General features: G+C 34.2%; 1 protein-coding gene across 3 annotated transcripts; it reads right to left on the bottom strand.

The window, feature by feature from the left end:
- Positions 1 to 14,095: 14,095 nt before the first annotated feature.
- Positions 14,096 to 23,763, bottom strand: LOC134235938 (carbohydrate sulfotransferase 15-like). 3 transcript variants are annotated; one of them, XM_062718118.1, is made up of 8 exons: positions 23,741 to 23,763; positions 18,904 to 19,306; positions 18,224 to 18,539; positions 17,876 to 18,019; positions 16,493 to 16,649; positions 16,127 to 16,283; positions 15,768 to 15,915; positions 14,096 to 15,094 (listed from the first exon to the last, which is right to left on the bottom strand). In XM_062718118.1, exons 2-8 carry the CDS (start codon positions 19,234 to 19,236, stop codon positions 14,874 to 14,876), a joined length of 1,476 nt encoding a protein of 491 aa, XP_062574102.1. In that variant the 5' UTR covers positions 19,237 to 19,306; positions 23,741 to 23,763; the 3' UTR covers positions 14,096 to 14,873. The 3 variants fall into 3 exon arrangements, with proteins under 3 accessions (XP_062574102.1, XP_062574101.1, XP_062574100.1); XM_062718117.1 differs by lacking the exon at positions 23,741 to 23,763 and adding an exon at positions 21,842 to 21,983; XM_062718116.1 differs by lacking the exon at positions 23,741 to 23,763 and adding an exon at positions 21,573 to 21,707.
- Positions 23,764 to 27,641: the final 3,878 nt, after the last annotated feature.

Here is a 27,641-nt window from a genome sequence, read left to right as displayed (position 1 = left end):
GACTGCAAGATTTGGACTGGCCACAACCAGGCGTGTGTGAGATAGATATAGGAATAAATCTTTGCACGGTATATTTGCTTTTCAAAATGAATTTAAAAATAATTTATACAGCAGAAGCTTGTCTCTGTAAAACTGGTCATTTTAATCGAACAGGATTAAGTCATTACTGCAATTCATAATAAAGTTGTCCTAAAATTCTTAAACTGAACAATTTTTTGACTTTTATGAAAATATGTGCCTGTTTAAAATACAAAAGATATCTTGTATTTAAATATGATTTGATATAGGTAGAAATTTAGCTTATTGATTGAGTTTATTGTCCAAGTACATATACGATGTTAAAATTCATATCTAAAAGCATTCAAATAAAGAATGTTACTACGAAAGTTAATGTGTTTTTATTCCATAAATGAGGTGGAATTAAAAAATTGCCGCCCCCCCCCCCCCCATTTTCACGGTTAGGATATTGTACAGTCACACAAATATTCTACAACTTGAAAGTCATTTCTTTTATCAAAGCAATTCGGTTAAAACATTTCCTCATTAAATCATATGACATCTTTTAAATCCACTAAAAAAAACTATATCCATTTCTCGTTTTATTATTTCTATTCAAAGACAAAAGCCCATTCTTTAGACTTTTTTTATGATCCTCATTCATATAAATTGTATTCCAGTTACTGCTTTTAAAAGTCTGATTTAATAGAAAGTAAAAAAAAAAAAAAATGATAGATTACACTCGGTGACGGACGTGTCAACGCGTATGATTTTTGATCTTTCTAATATTCCTTTTACCGTACCCCATGTCAAAGAAATTACGTATTTTTGTTTTAGTGTGCCTCTATAATTTTTTTTTTAAAAGTTTTACAGATATCATACATCTGCCAAAGAATCTTCTTGGGGTAAAATTTTTGACCGGTTAATAATCAAAGTTATGCGCACTTTGTGCATTGGTTCACAGAAGATTTGCGGAATTTACAATTCATAAAATATAATAAACTTTTGAATGCATTTGAAATGAGTAAGAAAAAAAACCTGTCTCTATTTCAATTTCACTCTTGCAAGGGGCCCGCTTCAACAAACCAACCGATTAACTTTCATTAGCATTAATCAAGCACAAAAAATTATAACGGTTTTGGTTTCACGGGAAATTCATTAAGCAATCTGTGTTAAGCATACCTGCTAACAACGCGGAAATTCACAATAGCAAGTGCATTTCACTGCATTTTCTTACTATGTTAGGAACTCAACGTTCATAATTCGTTGATTAATTGAAAACCTAAGTGTGAATCTTTGCCAAAAACATTTCTGTAATATTATCAGTCGTAAAATTGTTAAATAAAGCACACGATGCGGAAAATGAGGATCCAAGAGAAATTTGATATGACCCAGGGGCGAGGAACTAAGGAACAGAATACTAGAAACAGAAGAAAAAAATCTTTAAGGTCCCCCGATCTTTCACAGGCACGGCCTTACACGGAGTTGATTTTTCCTGCAGTGGTGTCTTATCACCTTAAATACAAAATGTCAACAATTATTGACACTGCGCACGCAAGAATCAACTCCTACGATATGCGAGCTTAAATGATACTATATCTACATTAATGTGCAATGAAGATAGATTTTCCAAATTAAGATACAGTATTTTATTTCACTTGTAAAAAACGAATTAAAATTAATTTGCCGTCTCTAGAGCGTTTACAAAGCTTATACATGTACATGTACTTGCTTCTGGCTACACGTTTATGATCAAATGTTATTATACGAATTCAGTTGATGAAAATGATTGAATTTTTTTATTTTGTTGGTTTTTCTTGAAATCTAAATATCTTAAGGACATAAGCGCTTTAAAGACCAAGAGTCTGGTATTATTAAGATATATGTTTCTTTCCAACACATTTGAGCTCTTTTGTAGAGTACAGGACAGAAAACCTTAAATGACCTTAGATTTGGAGAGATGTGATTGTTACAGCTGGACATACGTATTCATTTTAAAAGAAGTGATCAAATCTAGTATTTGTACGAGTTGGAGATTCACATAACGCCAATAAACGGAATAACCTTTAAAGGAGAGAGTTTACTTCCGGGTCAAAAGTTCAAAAATTCGTGCGCATATAAAAAAAAATATTAAAAAGTATAGTCCGTCTGCCATGGTTTATTTGCTGGATGCCTTTCATGGAACCAACTGTGACTGACCAAAACCGATCGTAAAAATGCTCTCAGATTAATTTTCGTTTCTTACTTGTAGGAGAGTAAGAAATTGAAATATCGCTGAAATTGCTATATTGTCTTTCTGTCTTGTCAGAAAGACAATATCTTGAATGAAAATGATGGGATCTACCTTTATACTTAGAACAAAAAATACTAGTCCATCTTTGACAATAACGTATACAACAGGGATAATGTCTTAATTCTCTTTTTGTTTAAAATTTATACTAGAAAATGAACTTGCTGGATAAGTTTTTAAGAGTTAGTAAAAATTCTTTCATCAAAATACGCAAAAAACATAAAATCAATTATGCATTCCTTAGAAGTTAACCACAGAGTAATTGCCTATCCATTCTATTCTATAACCTCTATCTTGTGAATATCGTGCCCTTAACAGATAATTTTAAAAAACATGAAACAAACATTTTTGATAAATCATTCAATTCAACTGAAGCACTCCTAAATATATATATTTACATTTGAGAAATAAGCTTATCCAATTAACCTTGTGCGTAAATATCTTATCTTTATACATAAGTATATACACTGTATGAAACAAAACTGTAACCATCATCGGTACATTAATGATCATACATATGAAACATAGGAAGGATATGGAGATAACGAACAGTATTCAATATTGAAGTCCATAAAACAATACAAAACAGTAGCAGAGCAAACACAGACCTCCAAAACATCAGAGATGGGATCAGGTGCCATAGAGGAGTGACCATCCCCTACCGACCGGTCACACCCGCTGTGTGTTCCTTGTAATGATTGGGAAATAACGGAAATAATCCGTCGTCAATTCAGTGTATAAATAATGGACTAACAATAAGTATGAAAAAGGTCAGTCAGAAGATTATAAAGAAAATCCCTTTAATGGTTTTTATTCAAATCATCATGATTTCAGATATTGAGTGCTGGTACACGTATATTGGTAGGAGTATCCGTGTGATGAATACACCAATTCAATGCATTGTCCTCTCACTCAAAAAAGTTGGCTTTATCTAAAATTATCAAGCATAGAACAAAAATGGGATTAAATATTTGGAACACGAAATAGTCAAATTTTAGCACGGTGTTATGGGTGGCAGCAAACAGAAAGCATAAAAAATTTCCAGCTTCCATTTTGTAAGAGTGCAGACATTTGTTTACTAATCATGCATAAGTAGTTTATTTTGCAAATTTGGGTTTCAATATGATTGAGACTTTCACTTGTAATATCCGTCAAATTATGATAAAGTACACACAAGTTGGAAAACAGTGAGTATATGAAATCATGCAATTCTTATGTTTAAATGTGTTCGTTTCCTTTGAGAGTTAATTAAAAATTAAAAAGCAATATTAATTTTTAATCGTTTTATTGTTTATCTAAATTAGAATAGGGCCTAAGGGTTAAATTGCTCAGATGGGTAGTATTTCCTAGTTTTAGATTGAATAACATTGCTCCTTTCGATAAGAGATATAACACACCCCATCATTTTTTTTTTTATCGAAGTAATAAGATTTTAATTTGTACAAGATAAACATTTCTAGACGAAAGGAAAGCATCCCAAAACGGAGCATTTCATTAAGAAAAAAGCATTTAATATTTATATACATGTATCTACAAATCAAGGCAGCATCCGACAACGATCTCAATTGCAAATAACGTATATCTTCCGTTATGCACATGTACACATACTTTAAGTACAAACTAACCCACCCACACCAGTTGCGTTTCTATATCCCCTCCAACTCCGTTGCGAGCGAATAATAAACTATCAGATTGAATGGTGATAAAAAAGGAAATGCAGATATTTTCATTTTTACTTTAGGTTTGATATTTCTCGATCCATGTCTAGGAAATAAACTGGTTACTCGTATGTAAAAGAGTACAACAGCCTGGGTTTTTTTTTAAAGTATGTTACGTAGAACAGTCGTAAAAAATAGTTTCTGTTTTTGAAAAAAGTAATTTCTAAGGTGTCAGTTAATTATAGTTTTTGTTTTTTAAAAAGAACGCAGATTCTCTGTGAAAATGGCGATGTCTGATAGGCAATAAAATAAAGGCACGTCAATTAACGGAGAGATCACTTAAACCGATAATTCTAACAGCTCGTTCTTAATAAGTAAAGAACATTTCCACTTACTTGTAAATCAGGCGGAAGTGGAATCCGGTCTAAAATAGACAAAAAACTAGAGTTCGGTGGCACTTGGTTAATTACGAAGGTGTGAATCGACACAACATTGCAATATCATCTAATGCACGGCATCGGGTTAACAACTAAGATTTCCCCGATCATTAAAGATTAGGTAATTCGCGCGTGAGGGGTAAAAACTCCCGATTTCGGGGTCCGGTGGTGTCAATCAATAGTCCTATGTCAGTCTGGTCTCCAGGGCAATTTGTCCCCGAACCGAGAATTTTTATCAACCCAAGACGGGAATTCCAAATAAAGACAGAATCTCTTTTAGCGTATAATACACATGTTGCTACCGATCCAAAATATTTCATTTTGACGCGAGTAATCTGAGAAGAAATTTGATATTTTTTTCCTTTTCTAATAATAAGAACACGACCCTATATTTACAAGATAGTTGTTATCATTCCAATTTGATCCGAAGTTTTACCTTTATAGAAGAAAGATAGAGAAAGAGAGTGTTCAGGTGAGGGGCAAGGAGAATCTCGGGTTGACGGAGATTGAGAAATATCGCTTTTATCCCGCGGTGTATCCCGCTGGTAATTGATTTCATATCGGGCGAGGGATACCAACAAATCGCTATTTAATGGACCAACTCAGGATGTTTGCTTTTCAAACAACCCCAGATGGCAGAGAAAGTTCTTCTTTAAGTAAAATAAGTTTTTTCAACAAGTCTGTGTCTGATGTTTTGATTAAGTGGTTAATAAGATGGGGCCTGGTCACTGATGTGTGTTGGATAAATAAAATTCCAACAAAAAAATGTATAGCTAGGCCAACAAAGAAAGATTGTAATGCTATCATTTCAATGCATCCAATGGCTAACGCAATCGTAGGTAAATATACATGTACGTGTCCATATTATATTTTTTGAAATTTCATTGACCAATCTTCATTGTGATCGCGACGTTCAAATGATAAAAATATGTCGAATGACACATAAATGTTACCTTTCCGCCTGGAAACTTTGATATAATTGCACAAGTTTGTAAGCTAAAAAAATTACTTCGGGGATTGTAAATTTTTCTCGATCGAGTTTCTCACTTTGCTTACACGACATTCCTTTAATTTGGGAGGGACTATCATTAGGCTCTTGATCTACTTTTATTAATTCTTTTTTTTTTTTTTTTTTTTTTTGATATGAAAAGAAAATATTTACTTGCAGTTAATGTCACCATTTTGATATACGTTGTATATATATATTTTGTCTTTTATTAAATTATACCCCCTTGACTAGCTCTTCACCTTTACGGTTAGAAAACAAAGGTCAATGCTGTAACTTTTATTTATTTCAAAATTAATTTTCGTGAGAACACGATTGGAATATCAGGATTCATAGTTATTCGGATACAGATTTGAACAGTTGCAATGAAATTTAAAGATTGAGCGAAAGAAATATGGATCTCTGCTCATTCAGAGGTGGGATCAGATGTCATGGAGAAGTACGCAGCTCCTGTTGACTACTAGTAATCACATCCGCCATGTGTTTCTTTTTTTCATGATTGGGTACATGTGTACGTTTCAAGTTTTTTGTAAAGGCGACATTTAAATGGAGGTCAAAGTCGAAGGACTTTTTTTTAAAGGAAAATCGTTCTCCTATGTGACTAGTTTAATTTGCAGGAATTAATCACTTTTCAAAAATGGGAAAGACCTAATTCAAAAATTTGACATTCATGTGAAAATCAGTTTGAATTGAGTTGTCAGTGTGATTGAATGTATAAACGTTTGATTATTTCGTGAGGTAGAATTTTAAAACTATAATTAACATTCTTAGAAAATCCATTTTGCAGAATGAATTTATCCAAAAAGCAAAGAGATTCATTTTTATCATATCTGTATTCAAAAATGGCCACTATTTAATTTATACCAGCATTTTCAGCGCAGCTTAAAAAAACAACAACTTTTTAACAAATATGTTTTATATAGACTCGCATTGTTGTTTAAGCTTTGACTTGATCAGCAAGATCTGCTATTATTAATGTTTTATCATCTTTTCTTGTCAATGGGGCTTAACGTGTGAAGGCGATCTGTTTGATATTTTGACGCGTGTTGCATTCAGGGGGACCTCGAGTAGCAGACGATAATCCAAAGGAGCAACGTAAGGAGATAAATGAGTTGTAGGATTTTACCGGTGATCTGTTGGGTAGAAGTTTACGTGACTCAGTCGATCAGGTTTTGTATTTGCTTTATGCTAATTCCCTACACTAGAATTATACCCCTTCCTATACCCACTGTCTCTCTAACAAGCTGTTGTATAATACGAAACACAAATTATTATTATTATTGCAGCCCGGAGGACCGGGCTGCTCTATACATATAAGTTTAAGTGTTGGTGTATGATGATTGGGGTGGGAGAAGTTATTCAGAATTAAAGGTTTTCTAAACATTGAAAATATTGTTAATCAGAATGTTCTTTCCCTTTCTAAATTACGAGATACTTAATATATTTACTTCTATAAAACGAATATGTAAAAATAAATATGTTTTACATGTTTAATATATAAAGTTGCTTATCATATACTATCGAACAAACGACAGATCCCTTTTTTTAGAATATCGAATTTTACTTCTCGCATAAAAACGCACTCTGCATAGTTCCTGTTTTATAATTAATACATTTTTTTGAATATAGGTGATACGTGTGTCTAACTTCAATTTATATTTTATGCAGCCAACATTTACATGAGGAATTGATCAAGTTTAAAATGGTATCGTTTTTGTTTGATTTTTATCCGACTGTAAGTTTTCAAAATACTCGCGACTATCGTCGCCATCAATTAGACGCATGCCGTTTCACACATACCAAAGCGGTTTGATGATCAAGACTCATTTCCATTGCTTACGTTATATATTTCCCAGGCGACAATTGATGGTTACATCAATGTTTACTTGTTTTTTATTGTAGCAGATCGAAGTTCCAATCAAATGGAATTGTTAGGTCCATGGGAAATCTTTGACGGAAAATGATATTTTCCTGTATTGTTGAACTAAACTGTATACTGTATATACAGGGTTATTTTAGCCCTATGTTATTTTCGCCCTTTTGCTCTTGTGAACAGCTTAAATTCGCCCAGTCGTAGTCTTGTTGAAGAAGTAATGCTATGATCTTTGAATTTGCCCAGTTTTAAATTCGAGGCGAAAATTCCCCTGTATATAGTATGTCATGTCAGTTTCATGTTAAATTCAGTAGCAGTTACAGTGTACATGTACAATTCCAATTTGCAGTAAAGATCGCTTGCAGCTTTGTGGTAGAGTCTTGTGCGGTTTTGTGGTAAACAAGCTAATTCAGAGAATTCGTGTCCCCCGCTTAGGGAAAAAGTCGGATCCCCCTGACTGAATTTGTAGAATTATTAAATGTATACATGTATACTCAAGCAAATAAAATACATGATTGTCAATATGCGTATAAAGATTTGATTGCTTATTCTTTATTATGTGTATAGAAGATTCTTTTTATATGGAATATTTATCATACTGTAAAGATGATTTTATAACCTCATAGATTTTTCAAAAAGGAGAAGTATTAAAAAAAAAGAAAAAAAAAGACAGGATCGACCGAGATTCGATCCCGGGACCTCAGACATGAGAAGCGAGTGACATAACCACTAGACCACGGAATCGCTTTAACCGGTTTTAAGAAAATGCAGAACTTAAGTCACATACATGTATATATTCATGTTCGGTATTCTCAAAATTTTACAAAATCCATGGTGTTTGATTTATTTAGCAATTATTAAACAGTTCTAATAGATGTAATAAGAACATAAAGTCAGCCGAGAACCTGTTTTATACGCAATAACTCTCCGCATGCCCCTGTGCTAAAAATAGCGACATGTAATACTATAAATACTAATAAAACAAACGGGGCGGGGCACTTTGAGAGGGGCGAGAGACGTCTTAGGCAGTTTTGGTATAAAAATACATTGCATAAGCTAAAAATCTTCTTGAAATATCGCCCGGAAATGATAGTGTTACACACAGAGAGAATGTATAAATTTACGACCTTGAACTTTGACCTTGTGACCTCAAAATCAATAGGGGTCTTCATTAGGCCACAGGGAGTTGTTATGTAAAATTTCACTTCAAAAACTCAAATAGTTCTAGAGATATCCTGTAGAAACGAAAGTGTTTTAACAGACAGAATTTGCTTATTTATGACCTTGACCTTTGACCTTTTTACCTTAAAATCAATAGGGGTCTTCTTTAGTCCATTGGGAGTTGCTAGGCTAAATTTCATTGCAAAAGCTCAATGGGTTCTCGAGATATCGTGTGGAAACGAAAGCGTTACAGACAGACAGAAAGACGGACGGACGGACGGACGGACGGACAGACGGACGGACGGACGGACAGACAAACCCAAATTAATATCCCCCACTTTTCAAGCGGGGGACAAAAATTTAGGAAGCGCCTGACGTTTAAGGAAACTTTTAAAGGACCTTTTAAGAACAAAAGTTAAAAAAAAGATATTTTACCCGCGAATTTATGTCTGACAAAAATATGCTGGGTGGAATTGTCTTTTATATACAGTTCTTTTCACGGAATGACAGAATAAAATCTTTTCAATTTCCATTCTCAGGGATCTAAAATTCAGCATAATTTGAAGTGAGCAATGTACCATTTACGGTAATTGCAAGGGAGGTTAGTGATGGCTAGTGATGTATCAAAGAAGTTCCATCCACCTAAGTATGGGGAATAAATTACTCCGTATGGTACATGTACCACAGACTTTCTGTAAATTCAAGGGTCATCTTAACCTTTGAAATAAAACACATTCCAAAAATTGCAAAGTGTAGACGCTTATTAACGCTTTCGCTAGATTTTCACAGAACCTCGAATTAATTCCAAAATAACTCCTTTGAGTCAGAGACACGATATTCAAAAGTCGAAAGAACGAGGCAGTGATAGAGATAGAAGACTGAATACAAGGCTTCTCTCATCGTCGCAAACCACGGCCAAAATGTAGGAGATAGCTATATAAGGACTCCGAACCGTAGCTTGAGACAATGAGCCTCTCTTGGATCTTGAAAAACGTGAAATTATCAAATCAAGATGAATTTCACACGAATGTATACCTTAAGTCTACATATGTATATATAAAGGCGTACAAATAAAGAGGTTTTAAACAATATGTAAGATGAATATCCAGATAACTTAAACGAATTTAAACAATAAATTGTACGTAAAATGTAACGTACCTTAATTAAAACCATATATCCAATTGGAAAAAAGAATTTCCTGACTTATGAGACTTTTTTTGGTACTGTAAAACTCTCCGGGCTAACTTTTAATTCTAAATTCAGCCGTGCACGCTAATTTAATCCCAATATTCGTGTCTCCTATATGCAGTCAAATTAACTGTGGCAAATGCCTTAATCACTAGATTAATTAATTCTATAAAACTGGATTAGGCTAATACACAAAACACCTGCGCCAAACGGTGAGTCACTTTGAAAACTTGTTAATTCCGTAAAAAATTCAAACTTTGAAATAATTTAAAAGTCTTAAAATAGCCTGAGACTCTGTGTGCTAATCAGGAAGACACTGGACTCAAGAGAGAGAAAGAGAGAGAGAGAGAGATTTATCTATAAAAAAAATGAAAGTTATCATATTTGGCTCGAACATATAAATGGCAATAAATTCAGGACATAATCTAAATTCTTGAAAGAGATTAAGATTTGATATAATTATTCCTTGGGCGAATAATTTTTTTTTTTTTTTGTTTATTAGGTTCAATGACTTTCGATGTTAAACGTTCGACAAAAAAATTAATTTCACTGCGCAAAATACTAGAATAATAGTCACATTGACAATATATAAAGAAAAAACATTCCGTCTAAACGGCATTTAGTACACTGATATTTAATTAAAAAACCGCCAATTAATTTTATTTGCATGTTAATAAATATCATCCAGGTATTTCTGAATTAATGCCTTTGAGCTGCGTTAATTGGACAGGTATATTCATCAATGCTGGGAAGGTATTTAATATTTACTAATTAAACATCAAAGAAAAAATTAATTTTTCGTGTGTGAATGTGTTATTTATTACCTTTTTGGGACCACCGGCGAGTTCTTCCATTATTAATAAAAATGTTGTACAAAGAAAGCGATATAACTCGTGCATTTTTTTTTTTTTAAAAAGCACAAAATAAAATTGTTCTCACTGACGACAACGTTTTAAAAACAGCTAAGCGAAAGATATACTTACAGATACATTTCATAGAAATTATGCCTTAAAATAGTAAAATACGATTTATAAATAAAATACACTAATCAAAAGAATTGTGAAAAAAATATATACTTCTAAATATGTTTTGGAACAAATTCAGTACAAAAGCCCTAAAAATCACAAGAGCAAGAAAATTCAAATTGAATTGATTTCTTTTGAAAAAATTTCATAGGGACTTACTTTTATGTCTTTATTCCATAAGGATTTTACAGGAATACGATTGTAAAATGAATCATTTTTGTTTTAAATATTTATTCTATAAAAAAAATCCAAGTAATGTTACTCAATACAGGAAATAAAACACTGGAATAAAATGACAAACTTTATCATCTTATTGGTTGTTTGTGTATTAACGACAATGTCAAGGTATGAGGCCTAAACATGACCTTCAAACAAAAACAAAATTTTCCAAAGTTTTTCTTCATTTCTGTGAAAAGCGGGGGAAGACGCTCCTGCCATAAAACACGGCCCAGTCGAGTCGCCAGAGAAAATATTCTCTTCTCGTTCCTATCCCGACCAAGCCAAAGGACCATAAAAATGGAGTGATGTAATTTATCGATAAATTCAATCGCCGGGATGGTCCTGCGGTCATGTACGTTCTCATACATAAACCTAGGTGTCCCGAGAAAGGAATGTTGCAATAGGATGTTAAAAAACGTCACCATTTAAGGAAATAAATTACAATCCTGTCCGAAATACCTTGTAATTTCTTTCTGTAGCACCTCAACCTGTCCAGTATTTTTCAGTTTGGACTGTTTGAAGCCTGTATCTTCCTTAAAGTAATTCCTCGATTAATTTATACAAAAAAATGAAAACCCACAACATATTTGAAGGATATTTTTGTATAGTCGTTGTACACCAGTTTTTCCAAAAAATGTCGAAATTCCTATGGGGACTAACTGAGCTCCTTTATTACCTGAAGCCGAATTATTCAAAAGCTTCTACATGCGAAGAACAAAACACTTATATATCTCGACGATGTATTATCAGTAGTAAGTTATTTTTCGTCCATACATATGTATGACGATTCGATATATCCTAGTGACCTTGGAATAAAAGACATCACAGAATCTGCAACACCTGTTTTATATATATTTGAATGTTTTATTAACTACAAATGATAAGGGCCAACAAAAAACGAAAATGTAGCATGAAAAACGAGATGATTTCATTTTTTCTATCGTCAGCTTTCCTTATTTTTGTAGCAACATCACTCTGTCACCTGCATATGATATTTACCTCTCCCAAATTATTCGATATACTCAAAATTATGCTCCGAGTAGGATCAATTTTTATAGCAGGGCAGGCTAATATCAGTTGATGTTACAGGGAATTCAATTACCGGGCACCTTGTTTAAAGTCAGCATTTTAAGTACATGTAATATGGTCGTTATAAACACCTTGATAGCAAATATAGCTTATCACCGGGTCGTATTAAGGTTCATTGATACTCTGATAAGAGAGACAACTCTTAATGACATAAATGTCTATAATTATAATTCCTTTATAGATTTGCCAAGTTGAAAAGTCTTTTGGCCTATTTTGCCCCGCAAGCAATATGCTATAATTGTTTGTATTTTACTTATAAAATACATTTCGTTTGGAAAATCATTAAGGTTCAAGCTTAATTTTATATGAGTGAGTAGATGGTTTATGAACCTTAAGGCTGACTTTTTTCTTTCATTCGAATTATATTGAATTTGGCTACGGAATATTCAGACTACCTTTTCAATACATACCTGTAGGCCTCACAGCGGGTGTGACCGGTCGACAAGGGACGCTTATTCCTCCTAGGCACCTGATCCTACGTCTGGAAATTCGAAGGCTCTATGATTATGCCCTCTACACACATGCGCGGATCTAGGGGGGGGGGGGGGGGGCGGGGATTTTTTTGTTTTATTTTTTTTTTTTTGCGTGTCAACAACAAATTTTGGAATTGGATTTTTTTTTTGACTGGGGTAGATCCCCACCCCACCCCCGGGAAAAAAAATTCCTGGATCCGCGCCTGACATATATTTGTATTGTTAAGAAATTTACTAAAAGAAAAGAAATTTTTATAGTTGAAAAAAATTTAATACAATATTGTCAACATATATCAAGTATGCAACACATTTGAAAATTTGAGTTAGGATACATTACAGTTTCATCAAGTCACTTCGTATGCACAAAAAAAGATTGGATACTTTGTTTAAAATATACTTAAAATATGCAAAGTTAATTAGAGAACACGACCTTAATGACATTAATATAAGCCTATTTTAACATGTTTTTATTTCTTTTGTATAAACACAGCTAATACACACTTCAACCTCAATATAGATAACAATTAATTTCATAAATTTAAACAGTATTTTTTACTTGAACCAAATTGAATGCAAAGTACAACAAAACAATGTTTTCCTGCAATTTTTTTTTTAACACAACAAAGTAATACTTTTCAAGGTCAAGGTTTATATAAATGCTTCAATGAATTCAACAGTGTAAAAACTATGTAAAAAGTATGATCCGCGCCTGTTTCCTGGCCGAACACAACAAAAGTAAATTGTTATCAATGAAAACTATGATGCCCCTTTACATTGCTATTTACATGAATACATGTGTATATATATAATTTTTTATTGTCAATAACAGCATAAGGATCTATATCTGACAGAGATGGTGAGCTAGTGGTGTCAAAAAAAACAATAAATTTTAATTCCTTAGGAACAGTCATACAGATAATATGGACTATGTACATTCTGGAACTGTAATTGGAAATTTGTTAATATGAAAGAAAGGGGGGTGGGGGGTAGAAGGCACTAAATTGAAACAAGAGGCCCCTGGGCCACATCGCTCACCTGAGAAGCTTTGACCATTCTGTTCTTTACCAGATTTTCCCCTTGTAATACATATTGCGACCCCACCCTACCCACTGATCATAATTTAGACAATTTGAAATCTACACTACCCCAGGATGCTTACACATAAGTTTCAGCTTTTCTGGCCCAGTGGTTCTTGAGAAGAAGATTTCTAAAGATTTTTCCTATATATTTCTATGTAACATTTGGATTCCCAATTGTGGCCCCGCCCAACCCCTGGAAAAAAAAAATTGGATAATTTGTTTAAAATATAATTAAAATATGCAAAGTTAAAGAACCCCTTAGAGACTTCCATTTTAAGTTTCGCAGCTTTTATGGCCCAGTGGTCTCTATATAAGAAGATTTTTTGAATATATACCACAAAATTTGGGTCAAAGTGAGGAGTTTTTGTCTTTATATAAATGCTTATCTCCCTTGTGAAAAACTTGGCGCCTGTTTCCTTTTTAACACAACAAAAGTAAAATAATAAAATTGTTATCACTTTCAGGTGGGTTTTAATGAACGATGCTCGGACATTGCTAGGTATGGTGGTATGGTGGGGTATATAATTTATTGTCAATAGAAACATCAAGGAATAGGCAGAGGAAGTTGAAAAAGTGAAAAGTTTTAATTCAGATGTCAATGACATAATATGGACTATGTACATTCTTGAACTGTAATTGGAAATTTGTTGAAATGAGAGGGGGGATTAGAAGGCAATGAATTGAAAAAAGGTAGTCAAGGTTTTATAAAAAAAAGTTTAAAAGTATTATAAAAATTAATATGATTATTATGTTTAACGATTTCTAGCATGTGTATTTTATAAAATAATACACGTCTTATATAAACGGTCCACATTGTGAACAAAATATGAAACTATTCTCAATATGAGAAATACTCAACGTGAAAATGTTAACTACGTATCACACTGAACTGCTTTACCATAGTTGCCTTTATCTTACCTATATATTATCAATATCTATAAAAATACGACATGGACAATTAAATAACTATTAGAAACAGATGTACATTCATGCATTCATCATGTATCCGTAAAAAAAATCCATTACAAATGGATTTATATAAAAAGCTACTGAAACATGCGGATAACAACCGTAGTTTTCGGCATGATACGCAAATCGAAATAGATGTAAGGTGTTCTTTAAAAACACATTTTTAAACCTGAATTAAAATTCACAACATTAAAATATAGAACCATCACATATATCGTGTACGCGTTTCTTGCAAATCAACAAGTCATTCATTTCAATAATCACAATAAGTTCATCTTCACATCCACATAAACAATTCTTTCATCAAAATAACATAAATAGAAATAAATCTAATAAACATAAACACAAAAACACATCTCTGGAATCAAATATCAAAGTTCAGCATTTATTTTAACTTCCGGATCGAGATTCATTTGTCCTCCACACTTTCGTAGTCATTCTCTTCCGGTTCCCATAAGAATTTATCATCCTCTAAAATGTCTGCCAATTCTTGGTTGTAAGGTTCATAAAATTCGTTTAGCAGCCTCCTGGTTTCGTTTAACATGGCACCGACATTACGGTCTGATTTTTTCCTTTTGTTTGCTGTTTTCATCTTTGCTATTGATCTCATAGATTCCCCATCTAGGATTCCTGTTTATAATTTAAAAAACAAATTAAATAAAAACTTACTCTTTTTATCAAATATTTCATTTGTTTACTGTATTACCCAGCATATTAAGGGGTGCATTGACACACTGAAAAGAGAGATAACTTTCAATTGGCTAAATAAATATCATTCCTCCAAAATTAAATCATAATTAACATAACTAAATTGCCAAGTTAAAGAAGCTTTACATACCGCTAACAAAAAAATTCTGATTCCATGATATATTCAATATGCATTTAGAGTAGACGCTTTGATGGTATGATATTAATAATAAATGAAATGACTGAATTCAAAATAAATCAAAATGTTCCAAACACTTTATTATACCTAGGTAAAGTAACTGAATACACAAGTCAACATACTGGTATACTTTCATGCTCAGTGTATATATAGATTTGTTTTCTTCTGAAAAATCATAAGGATAAAGCAACAGAGGGATGAGCAACCTTAATTACAGTATACAACTGACTTAACAACTCTATGAGGGATGAGCAACCTGAATTACGGTACACACACTTTATATGAGCCCCCTTAATTACAGTATACATCTGACTTAACAGCTCTATGAGGGATGAGCCCCCTTAATTACGGTATACACACTGTATGAGGGATGAGCCACCTTAATTACAGTATACACCTGACTAGATAAGTACTTACTGACGTCCAGGAATTTATAGATTTTACTGAGCGTCTTTCTAGGATGTTTGGCGTAGTCCTCAAGGGAGATTATCAGTATTTGATCAGGAGGGAACACCTTAAGCCAGTCCTTGATATACACGGAGTACATTCCCAGACGTAATCTAACCTGTAGTAAATCAAATCTTGTTCAACATTACTGGGGCATATTTTGACATTTAAAGATAATAACCAAAGCAGTGCTTATTACTTTCAGAACGGAGATTGTATGATGTCCAGAATATAATTAATACAGGTAATCAGGATAGAAAGTTGGGAATTTACTAACAATGGTAAGTATCCTGCTACGATAAGTAAAGAAAAGTATAGTAAAAACAGACCCTGGACAGGTAGGCTATTGTTCTGTTGTATACACAATATCTGACGGAGTGTCGCTCTGTACAGTTCTGGTAAACTCCAACAGCATACGTCACAGCTCTGTGAAAGTCCTCCGCTGATTTGTTGGTTTTGGTGAAGTAAAGATAGTCCGAATACAGCCTGAAAATAGTTGTTTATTTGTCTAGTATTTAAAATCTATATAATTATAAAGTTTCTGGTGTAAAGGATAGAAACTATAGCTAGGAACACTGAAACAAGACTTGTTTGTCTTCCTCGACTATAAGTAATTAACCTCCTGTCGTCAAAGTCTCGTCGAAGTCTCGCCAGAGTTACTGAGAACTCATCGGGCATTATCCTGTGCTGATTACCTGTCTGTGGGGTTCCGGACACAGATGATAATTTTAGCCCTGGGTATCACGTGACGTATGTAGTCTGCGCTGGTGTACCTAGGCTCCGTGTAACCTTCGTTTTCTCGGAAATGGAACCAGTCGTCGTTCTCCCAAAGTATGGACGCACTCGCCTCCCCTAAAAAAAGATACCAATCCATTTTGGGGGTTCAATCAGAATTTTTGTCGGTATCATAAACTTAAACAAGAGATTTTGTAAAAGACTTATGTCCCCCTCCCAAAAATGATTTGAATTTGTCTATGTCCAAGGGGCATAACTCGATCCAAAATGGCTTGATCAAACCTAAAACAAAGCTTGACCTAGATATTCTTATGATAAATTTGTATAACAAATTTGATTACAATACGTGCAACCTCTTCAAAGAAAATGAACGGACACTGATGCTGGACCGACAGTAATATACCCTACCTTCTTAGAAAGGGGGGGGGGGTAAAAATGAATCATAACGTTCTAGATTTTTTCTCGGGGGTGGGCATGACGTTGGGGGTTGGGGGTAATTTCAAGAATGCTTCATTGTGCCCACCTAGCATTCGTTTTTATTTCTGCTTGAAAATTACAGGTTTTCAGTCCTCAACATTTACCAAATATCGAACCAAAATTCATGTTTTACAAAGAAGGTTTTTATTAGTATTGAAAAGGTCCAGACTGGCTTTAATAAACCTCACTAGACAAAATCCCTTTCAAAGAAAAGCAGAGTGTTGGCTTCATTGATGACAGACCATCGACCGGAAATTTTCAGTGATTTTACATGTAACTATAATACTAGTAATTGTTTACTATAAACCAAATTATTCAGTGTTATGCTATATAAAATGTTTTCAATTTAATAATTTTAAATTATAGTCCCTCTCTCTTTTCGGGGAGAGAGAGAGAGAAGGGGCGGGGGTTCTGCTTTCTTCCGGAAAACATAGACCTAAATTGAACTTAAGGTCTATGCACAAACCGATAATTTGTATGGAACATGTGTGAATTTTCAACCCCTATTACCTAAAGACCAGTACCTAAAGACCTTGTTTTATCGCCCATGACACGTGTGTTTTCCTGAATAAAAGTCTCTTAAGTTCCTCCTTTTACAATACTAAGTACCACTCAACGCGTTATCACTTCAGTGCAGTTTGTGAAGAAAAATATTTGTTCACTCATATTATGTAGTACATGTACATTATGTAGCCCCATTTAACCCCGATCACCTTGTAATTTATATAACATGCACTTTATTTGAGAATAAAACCCATGTTACCACTTGTATTTTGCATTTTGTAAAGCCATAAATCTTTATATGTAAAGCTGAATTCAGTTCTATTCATAGATTATAATCACACTGGAGTGTTTCCTTTTCAAACCTGTAATGGTGTGATGATATTGAACTTCCGGTTTTTCTATTTCCGGATCACGTGCATAGCGTCTCTCGATGTGATAAGCTGCCATATCGAACATATCTATGTAGTCAGAGAGGGGTATTATATCGGTATAGTTCAGTCGACGACCTTAAAAAAAAACAAATAACACAAAATTGAATTATGTCGATTGTTTAGCCTTTACTAAACTATGAATCTTTAAGGATACTGACATACAAGTGAGAAAAACTACATTTATTAAAGTCTTTTAATATATGCTATATAAAGCTTTAGATTAACTATCTTTCTTTGTTATCTAAGATCTAGATTGATTTTCAGGTTTTGAAAATGTACCCTGTCGATTTCGGGACCACCAGTGAAGTTCTTTGATTGGCGGGTTGATGACGTCAGGATGCCTGACAATCTTCCGGTACACATCGGTCGTACCACATTTAGGTTGTCCCACGATTAGGAAATATGGTAGACAGCGCAGGCGCCGTGCAGGCCTATCTTTGGCAATACGAGTAGCCCATTCTTTTATGAGTTCAGTCATGGTCGTTCGAATGTTTCGCGAGATGACGGTATATTTGTTGAACTGGTAAACGTTTGCTTCACGTAGATCTTCATACCAGCAGGGATTTTTGAAGTTTGAAAGAAAACTTGGTAGTTCCTGGAACAAATAAAGATATCTTTTAGCATATACATGTACTCAGCAGTAGCTGAAATCCATGATTCCAAGCAGCTTCTGAGGTCACAACTCTACGCCTACTGAACATTATAGTTCAATAATGGTAACTCTTGTTTCTTTTATCGCACTAAACCCATTTATTCTAATTTGAGCAAAAGAATTACACTAATTATTAAATCAATAATCCCAATTATATCTTTATTTCTGTTTGCCTGAAACGTAATGTTTTTCAAAAAAAATCTGATTCGGAAATATGTTTTGAATGATGAGTATATGCACTTCCACCCAAGAAAAATTCCTGGATCCGCCCTCGGAAAAACGTCCCCCTTTGTATACATGTACTCACGTTATGTAAAATGTCCAGTTGAGGGTGACTCCATATCTCTCTTTTGTCCGTGACATTCCACGCGCTCCAGTTCCCCGCGGTCAAATTACCAAAATAATTCACATACACCCCATGGTCGTTAAGTAGGTGGATCATTGAGAGGCGGCTGTCAGTAGAAGACTTGTCCGTGTACCTGTTCACTCCGCCATGAATCAGAATCCGGAACACGGAGAACAGCATGCAAAGGGAAAAGGTCACGAATAAAAATAGCTGGAAGCCGGTCCGCCTCACTCGGATCCGCCCCAGCCATGATCTAACACGCAGGCGCAACTGTGACGTCAGTCCATCTATCATAATACTGAAACTTTTTTCCTTTTTCTCATCCTCCGTAATGTAACATTAATGTCTGATCATTTCAGGGTTTCTGAAAATAAATGAATAAAAATATTAGAGTTCAAAATATTAAAATGATATTTATATTTTATTCTGGATAATGATACGTTTTATCTCGAATTTTCGTCCTCCTTTCTCCAGATAACAATTTCACGTCAGAAGTCCATGGTCTTTACTTCCGTTACCAATGAAACTTTCATTAAAATGTCAGAAATCATTTCAAAGACGTCAATCGCTGTACATAGTAGAATTTTCACTGGCGATATTTTCCATGTGATTACAACACCCCCTCCTTTTTTGAAAACACTGTCTCAAAAGATGAATTTTCAGAGTTTACGACTCAGTATTAATAACAGTCCATGATCGATACCTCTGTACCAGACAAAAGGAAAAAAGGAATCCTGTGTGTCTTCAACACTTAACAAGGTGCAATTAACATCTTTACATGCACCCATTAATTATATATATTGATTAATTTTTCCCATAATCTACAGTTACTGAAGAAGGCTATCATGGCATTCACAAATACAGTCCTTTCTGATGGAGATAGGTACAAGTATTTACAGACTTTCTCTCATTGGTTCTCTGGAACGGGTCAAGGACACAATAGATTTTTATGGATTATCGGTAATTACACTCACGGTTAACTTTTTTAAATATTTAAAGTGATCCTGTAACTTTTAATATTCCTGGTATTAATTTTTAAAAAAAATATTTCGCTCTATTTTGAAGTGTTCGTTCAAGGGGCAAGATTCTCAAACTCAAAAAAAATCCTGAATCACTCAATGACCATGTCTCATCTGTTCTTCTTTAGAATGAATTTTCACCTGGTTTTGAGAGGGAGTCACTTCTTTCAAGGTACCCGCAGAACTGTAGCATTATGGTTTGTTTTTTTTAAGAAATAAGGTATCATTTTTTTAGTTTTCTTGGGATGTAAAACGGGTTGGTCACGTGATCAAATCTCATAAAGCCCGAAAGTTACTTTTAAGGTTGAGTGAAAATAGGTTTTGTCATTTTTATTATACATTATACCATTTTAACTACATGTATAATCTTAAGGGTGGGTGGGATGGTGATATTCCATCTCCATACAAGATGCGCACTTAATTCTCGCTGATAAAAATTCAGGTAAACCCACCCACTGAAAAAGAGATAACTCTGACTTAATAATAATTCTTCTATTACTCTGTCCATAACCTATTTCATGTACATTGAATAGAAAATATGAGCATTTCTTTTGGGAAAATTTACACTATTAGAGAAAATTTTCATATGATGGACCATGAGTCATACAGATATAGGTTTGAGGATTCAGAGAAGTATAATTTCAATTTTACAGTTAGATATAAACTAATAAAATCTAATTAACGTACATGTACACATGTATGTACATGTTTTTTAAGGAAATGATATGATCATGATGATGTATTGTTTTATGGACTTTGATATTGAATACTGTTCGTTATCTCCATATCCTTCATGATCTCTCTCTCTCTCTCTCTCCTTTTTGATCTAAATAACAATTTTCTTTTTATAATACTATTGTGTAAACTTGGTTTATGTCGGTAAATTTATGTTTTAAATTGACAAAGTATTGCTACTGTCAGATGGGCATCATCTTCATATTACCCGGTAAGTATACTACATGTATATACCGCACCCCCACTTCACCCCACCCCCACGGACCAATGTTGTTATGTTTCTCTGTTCGGTATGATTCAGCCTGATATGTTAATTTTGACAGCCATGTACGCTGACTAATGTAAATCTAAATGTCATTCTATTCACACGGTAAAATAACAATATTTATCATCGTATTACACACACTAAATTACTGACAAACGTGGGACAGTCAATTCACATTACACTAGGCCATAAACTCATACTAGTTAAACAAATCATTATTTGAAAGTTTATATGTATACCCCCTTCCTTCTTTCTTCAGGGTATACTGCACCCAACAAATTGTCAGGGTGACCCAGATATGACCAGTAACCCAAATAACTGACCAGTGACTGACCAGTCGGCTAAGGCCTCCAGGCAGGAGAAATTCAGAAACGTGAATTAAAAACATGGATACTTTTATCAACTACGACACTGTTAGACAAATCCTTGTCCATTTTATCATACACTTATCTGAATTATCATTTTTGACGTCTCTCTCTCTCTCTCTCTCTCTCTCTCTCTGAGTAACGTATCGTTTTTGGGGGTCATTTTTAGGAAAAAATCACATGTACGTTTCTAAATATACACTTATCTATCAAACAATGCCCGTTATATATCTTTTATCTTCTTACCAATAAATTAGATTAAACAGCTTTTCCATTGTATGAAAACGTGCGTAAACAGCCAGATTTAGGCAATGAAATCATCTTTAAAATCCGTCCAAATATTTCCTACTCCTTCACTAACAAAACAATGAGCACTCTCCTAGAAAACTCACCAGGCACTTAATTCAATAAACACTCTCACCATAAAGTTCTCCAAAAGTTTATGCAGTGTAAATCAATCGGACAAATTAAGTGGGTGTAAAAATGTCAAGATCACGTAATAAATCTAAACAAACCTCCACAGTGCAGCCTGTCAATATTCAGCAGGAATCTTTTGGTATATTGCAATGCCTTGTGTGAAATTATTAAACGAACGCCAACTGACTTCACCGGAAGTGAGTAAATAGCCTGATTTAAGAAGCACTTATGGCTTTCGAACGTCGAGTGGACAGAATCATTCAAGCTGTATCCCCCAAACACAAACAACACATATTTTGTGGTCAAGGAGGGGGGGGTAGAAAAGTTTTTCACACTTTCCTGAATTTTTGAACTCAAAATCGCACCTATGAAAGTACCATATTTCTGCTTTATGTATTAAAGCTAACTACTTTTCCACAGTTGTTAGCATATTAGTTCATACATTGCAATGGAAAACGATTGAAATACCAGCATTAATTATTAAGCCATTTAGAGTAACTGCAAGAGTATAGCGACAAATGCATGTACACATGTAGGACTAGCCAATTTCCTTTTGTGTACCCCCTGCAGCAAAAATTCGAAGGACATTCCCCCATCTGTGGTTGTTCCACGTCGATATACATGTTAATAGTACACAGGGCAAACAGCGCGAGCACTCATCTATAGCACCCAGCGCGCACCTTGCTTCCCCCTACTGCATGTTTTGTTTTCTGAGATGTTTTGACTCGAGAAGTTAAACTTTGTTTAGTTTCTGATTTCTGTGCTTGAGTTCGAGATGAAAGACTGCCGTATAACATCAGAAGCCCTTAATGACGACAACTCTGCTCTCCAGCACGGGGGTGATTACATGTAATTAAGATAAAAAGATTATGTCTAGTACCTACTCCTTTTGTGCATTGGCTTGTTAAACCCAGTTGGCGATGGTAAGGTTCCTTAAAAAAGGATGAGGGGGGATAAAAGCAAAATTCTTCATTGATCATTCAATTAATTTAACTTAGGATATTTCCCCCTACCCCCCCCCTCCCCCGCACTAATAAATAAAACTTTAACAATACTGTGTCTAAAATTGATATGTATACTATTTAGAGTTCTTCATTTATGTTTATCACCTTTGTCTTTTCAAAAGATTAATTAACTAACGAACTCGGTCCCGAAGGATATCATCATTAGAGCATAATAAAAATAATTCATACTAAAAATTAGATTGTACATATTATGTAGATGCATGCAAATTAAGATCTCTCTCTCTCTCTCTCTCTCTCTCCAACCTTAAGTGAAGCCGCTAAAACCGAGTTTTAAGATCCTTTATTGTCCCACACCACAAATTTGTGGGGGTCAATAACATCATTAAGTTACCCCGGGAGGATGCATTTCACCTTACATTGCCATTAAAAAGGAACGCACTTAGTCTAGTATATTGTTACATGTGAGGATCTCCCCAGACACACACATGTTGAAATCTACATTCCGACTTCCCCTTGAACTTTGAGGGGATTAACTCAGATGGAGTCAAAGAAGTGCAAGTGCTTGAAATCCTTAGGCGGATCTTAGAGTGAAATGTTTGATTCATTTGAGAATACTTATGTATGTTTTAATTGATCATTGAAATTCAATTTAGATAAAAAAAAAAAATGACTGTTTTAACCCAAACATGTAATGCTTTTGAATTTTCCGAAAATTATAAATATGTTCTGTCCCAACACGTTTTTTTCTTTGTTGAAAGAAAAATAATTAACTTTATCTGACGTCTATACAATAACAACCTTCCCGGAAATCCAAATATTATCAGAAAAGATCCAAGGTCAAAGTTGTGGGGTCACTAAGGTCAAGTAAACACTAATTGTATACAGTATGTATGTGTATAGGGTACATGATTATATCAGACCAAGTCATAAAATCTTCGCGATTGTCATTAAATATCTTGACAAATGTTGGTTTACTACACACGATCCCCGTAAACAAACCTGAACAAAGGTGTGTACATTTCTATAATTTACCTGTCTCGTCGTTCTTCAGGTAAATATCATTAATCTAAATCCCACATAGGTGACTGACAATATGCCGGGGTATATATATCCCCCATGGTTTATCACAATGGAAATATCAATTTATAAAGACTGAACATGATTGTGTTAAATCAATTAGATGACCCCCCAAAAAAACTGTAAAATGATTGTCTTGATTCTTATGTTGTAAGTTTATATTGTTATTAAACATGTCGGGTATATTTGGGGGTACTTTTCAACTGTTTACAAAATCAATCATGCAGAACCCAACACGTAATGTGTAAACACAGTATTATAGTAATTTTAAATGTTCAGACACAACTTCCTACCTCGGTTTAAGTTACAACATCCTCTTCCATCTGAGTTTAGAGTCACATGGCGGCCTTGTTTGTTCCGGCGATCTCTGACGATGTTCGGATTTTCCCGTCTGCTACCCTCGGGGGTTGTATTAACCTCCATTCATGCGGGCAGTCGCGGCTTTGATTGGCTATTTCGTCTCGGCCGACAACCAGTCGATAAAAATACACCCTAGCGTGGTTAAGGCGCTAAATTTTAATATGTAATCCGATTTTATTTCCTTGAAAAAAGTAGATCGGAGTTAAGCAATGATGGCGGGAGATGAATAAATAATCATTAAAGGAAGCTAGTTAATTTTTGTTGCTATGTCTATATATGTACTAAATATAGGTAAAGAAAAAAATTAGAATTTATCAAAATATTTTAAAATATAATCATTATACAAAACCCAAATGAAGAAGTACTGCATGAAATAAAGACGATGGGAGGGGGGAATTTTGCAAAAAAAGGGGGGGGGGGATGGGTGTCCGCACTCAACCCCTCTGATACAAGGTGACGAAAAAAAAAGAGAAATTAATAAAGAATCATGTATATATATATATATATATATATATATATATATATATATATATATATATATATATATATATATATATATATATATATATATATATATATACTCTTTTAAGACACAATATGATTAAAACAAAGGACCATGAATATATACATTTACATTTAGTTACGAAATTTAAAAGGAAGTATTCTACTATTTTATTTTTGGAAGGAATAAATTGATTAAAATCATAAAATATATAAGAGGGACGGAAAGAAAAAAAAATATACGAAACACTTTCATCTAAAGAAATAAGATGTCGGCAGTTAGGTACAAACATGTATTGTAAACACTGATGGCACGTAGCATCAGGGGTGCCAGCCTCCCGGCCCCCTTTTTCCTCAGACGCTACTTTTTACCATACCAAATGTTCAAAGTGCCCCCCCCCGTTTTGATGCAGTAAGTATTGGTAAATAAGGGCAATGAAGTATGTTTGATTAAAAAAACAGTACCGAAAGAAGTTGGATTATCATCAGTAATTCAGAAAAATAGTTCATGTACTATTGTATTCTTGGGAATTAGACCAGAAGCTATTTTGCCCTCTTGTTTATGGTTCGATTTCCTTTTTTCCCCAAAATCTGTACATGATGACGCATTTTACCTTTAAAAGTAAGTAATTTCATCTTTGCACATTTGCATTTCTTTACTAGAGCCAAAGAGCTAGTTTGGTCAATAGTATACATTTCAGAAGGCTGTAAAATGTTTCACAAAATATCTAAAAACTTAGGGTCGTATATTAATAACTAACTGGTTCACTGTAAGGTCGGATAAACCAGCTTTTTGAATCAAATGTAGTGTACACTATACAGTGTATGTATGTCAGTCTTTATCACCACAAATGGAAATCTTCTAATACTTCTGTATTAAACTGGATAGCTATAAATGTCTCCAATGATTCAAGATAAAATTCTCATTAATCAAGGGCATTCAACACAGCCATTTTCATTTCTGGAAAAAATATCTATGATGGGCAAAATATTTTGACTCCATCAGTAATCCTCTTACTTAGATGGCAATGATTTATGTTCAACTTAATGTATCTGACAGTGGTATGCTCAAACACAGAAACAAACAAATAAACAAATTAAACATGAATAACAATGTAACAACTTTTAATATAAACAACATACTTCTCAGCAGGACTGAAATTTATACAATAAACATGTCACAAACAAAAACAGAAAATGATTGGCCAAACATGTCACATGACACAGTAAGACAAATTGACTGGCCAAAGATGTCACATGACACAATGAAAACAGAAAATGATTGACCAAAGATGTCACATGTTAAATCTGAATAGGTGATTGGCCAAAAAATGTCACATGTTGCAATCAAAACAGGAAAATGATTGGCTAAAAGTGTCACATGTCACTATCAAAACAAGGAAATGATTGGCCAAAAATGTCACATGATACAATTAAAACAGGAAATGATTGGCCAAACATTAAAAACAAAGAAAAGAATGCATGGCACAGGATGGCTAATAATATATAAATAAGTTATGAAGAATTAATTTGATCTTGTGCAATTCTTAGCTCACCTGAGCTATAGAAGTTGTTCAGTTTGTCTTTATCTAGGCATCTTCTAAGGATGTCAAAGCATATACATAAGTTCTAACAAATCATATCTATCATAAATGGAACATTTTCTAGGAAAATGTCATTGGAAAATCTCTTAACAAAAGGCCCATGGGCCACATCGCTCACCTGAGAAGCTTTGACCATTCTGTTCTTTACCAGATTTCCCCCTTGTAATACATTATGTATCCCCACCCTAGCCCACTGATCATAATTAAGACATTTTGAAATCAACTACCCCAGGATCCTTCCATGTGCAAATAAGTTTCAGCTTTTCTGGCCCAGTGGTTCTTGAGAAGAAGATTTTCAAAGATATTTCCTATATATTTTTATGTAAAACTTTGATCCCTCCATTGTGGCTCCACCCTTCCCCTGGGGGTCATGATTTGAACAATTCAAAATCTACATTACCCAAGAATGCTTTCACATAAGTTTCAACTTTTCTGGCCCGGTGGTTCTTGAGAAGAAGATTTTCAAAGATTTTTTCAATATATATTTCTATGTAAAACTTTGATTACCAATTGTGGCCCCACCCTTCCCCCGGGGGTCATGATTTAATTTAGAATCTACACTATACCAGGATGCTTCCACATAAGTTTCAGCTTTTCTGGCCCAGTGGTTCTTGAGAAGAAGATTTTCAAAGATTTTTCCTATATATTTCTATGTAAAACTTTGATTCCCCATTGTGGCCCAGCTCTTTCCCCGGGGGTCATGATTTGAACAATTTAAAATCTACACTACCCAAGAATGCTTCCACATAAGTTTCAACTTTTCTGGCCCAGTGGTTCTTGAGAAGAAGATTTTCCAAGATTTTTCCTATATATTTCTATGTAAAACTTTGATTCCCCATTGTGGCCCCGCCCTTCCCCCGGGGGTCATGATTTTTACAATTTAGAATCTACACTATCCCAGGATGCTTCCACATAAGTTTCAGCTTTTCTGGCCCAGTAGTTCTTGAGAAGAAGATTTTCAAAGATTTTTCCTATATATTTCTTTGTAAAACTTTGATTCCCCATTGAGGCTCCTCCCTACCCCCGGGGTTATAATTTGAACAAGTAAGAATCTGCACTACCCAAGGATGCTTTCACATAAGTTTCAGCTTTTCTGGCCCAGTGGTTCTTGAGAAGAAGATTTTCCAAGATTTTTCCTATATATTTCTATGTAAAACTTTGATTCCCAATTGTGGCCTCGCCCTTCCATGGGGGTCATGATTTGAACAATTTAATATCTACACTACCCTAGGATGCTTTCACATAAGTTTCAGCTTTTCTGGCCCAGTAGTTCTTGAGAAGAAGATTTTCAAAGATTTTTCCTATATATTTCTATGTAAAACTTTGATTCCCCATTGTGGCTCCGCCCTTCCCCCGGGGGTCATGATTTGAACAATTTAATATCTACACTA

This window comes from Saccostrea cucullata, unplaced genomic scaffold, assembly GCF_032062105.1.
Source record: "Saccostrea cucullata isolate Sc308-1 unplaced genomic scaffold, CSIRO_AGI_Scuc_v1 ctg1034, whole genome shotgun sequence".
NCBI lineage: Eukaryota > Metazoa > Mollusca > Bivalvia > Ostreida > Ostreidae > Saccostrea > Saccostrea cuccullata.
This window is presented reverse-complemented; position numbering and strand designations above follow the sequence as displayed.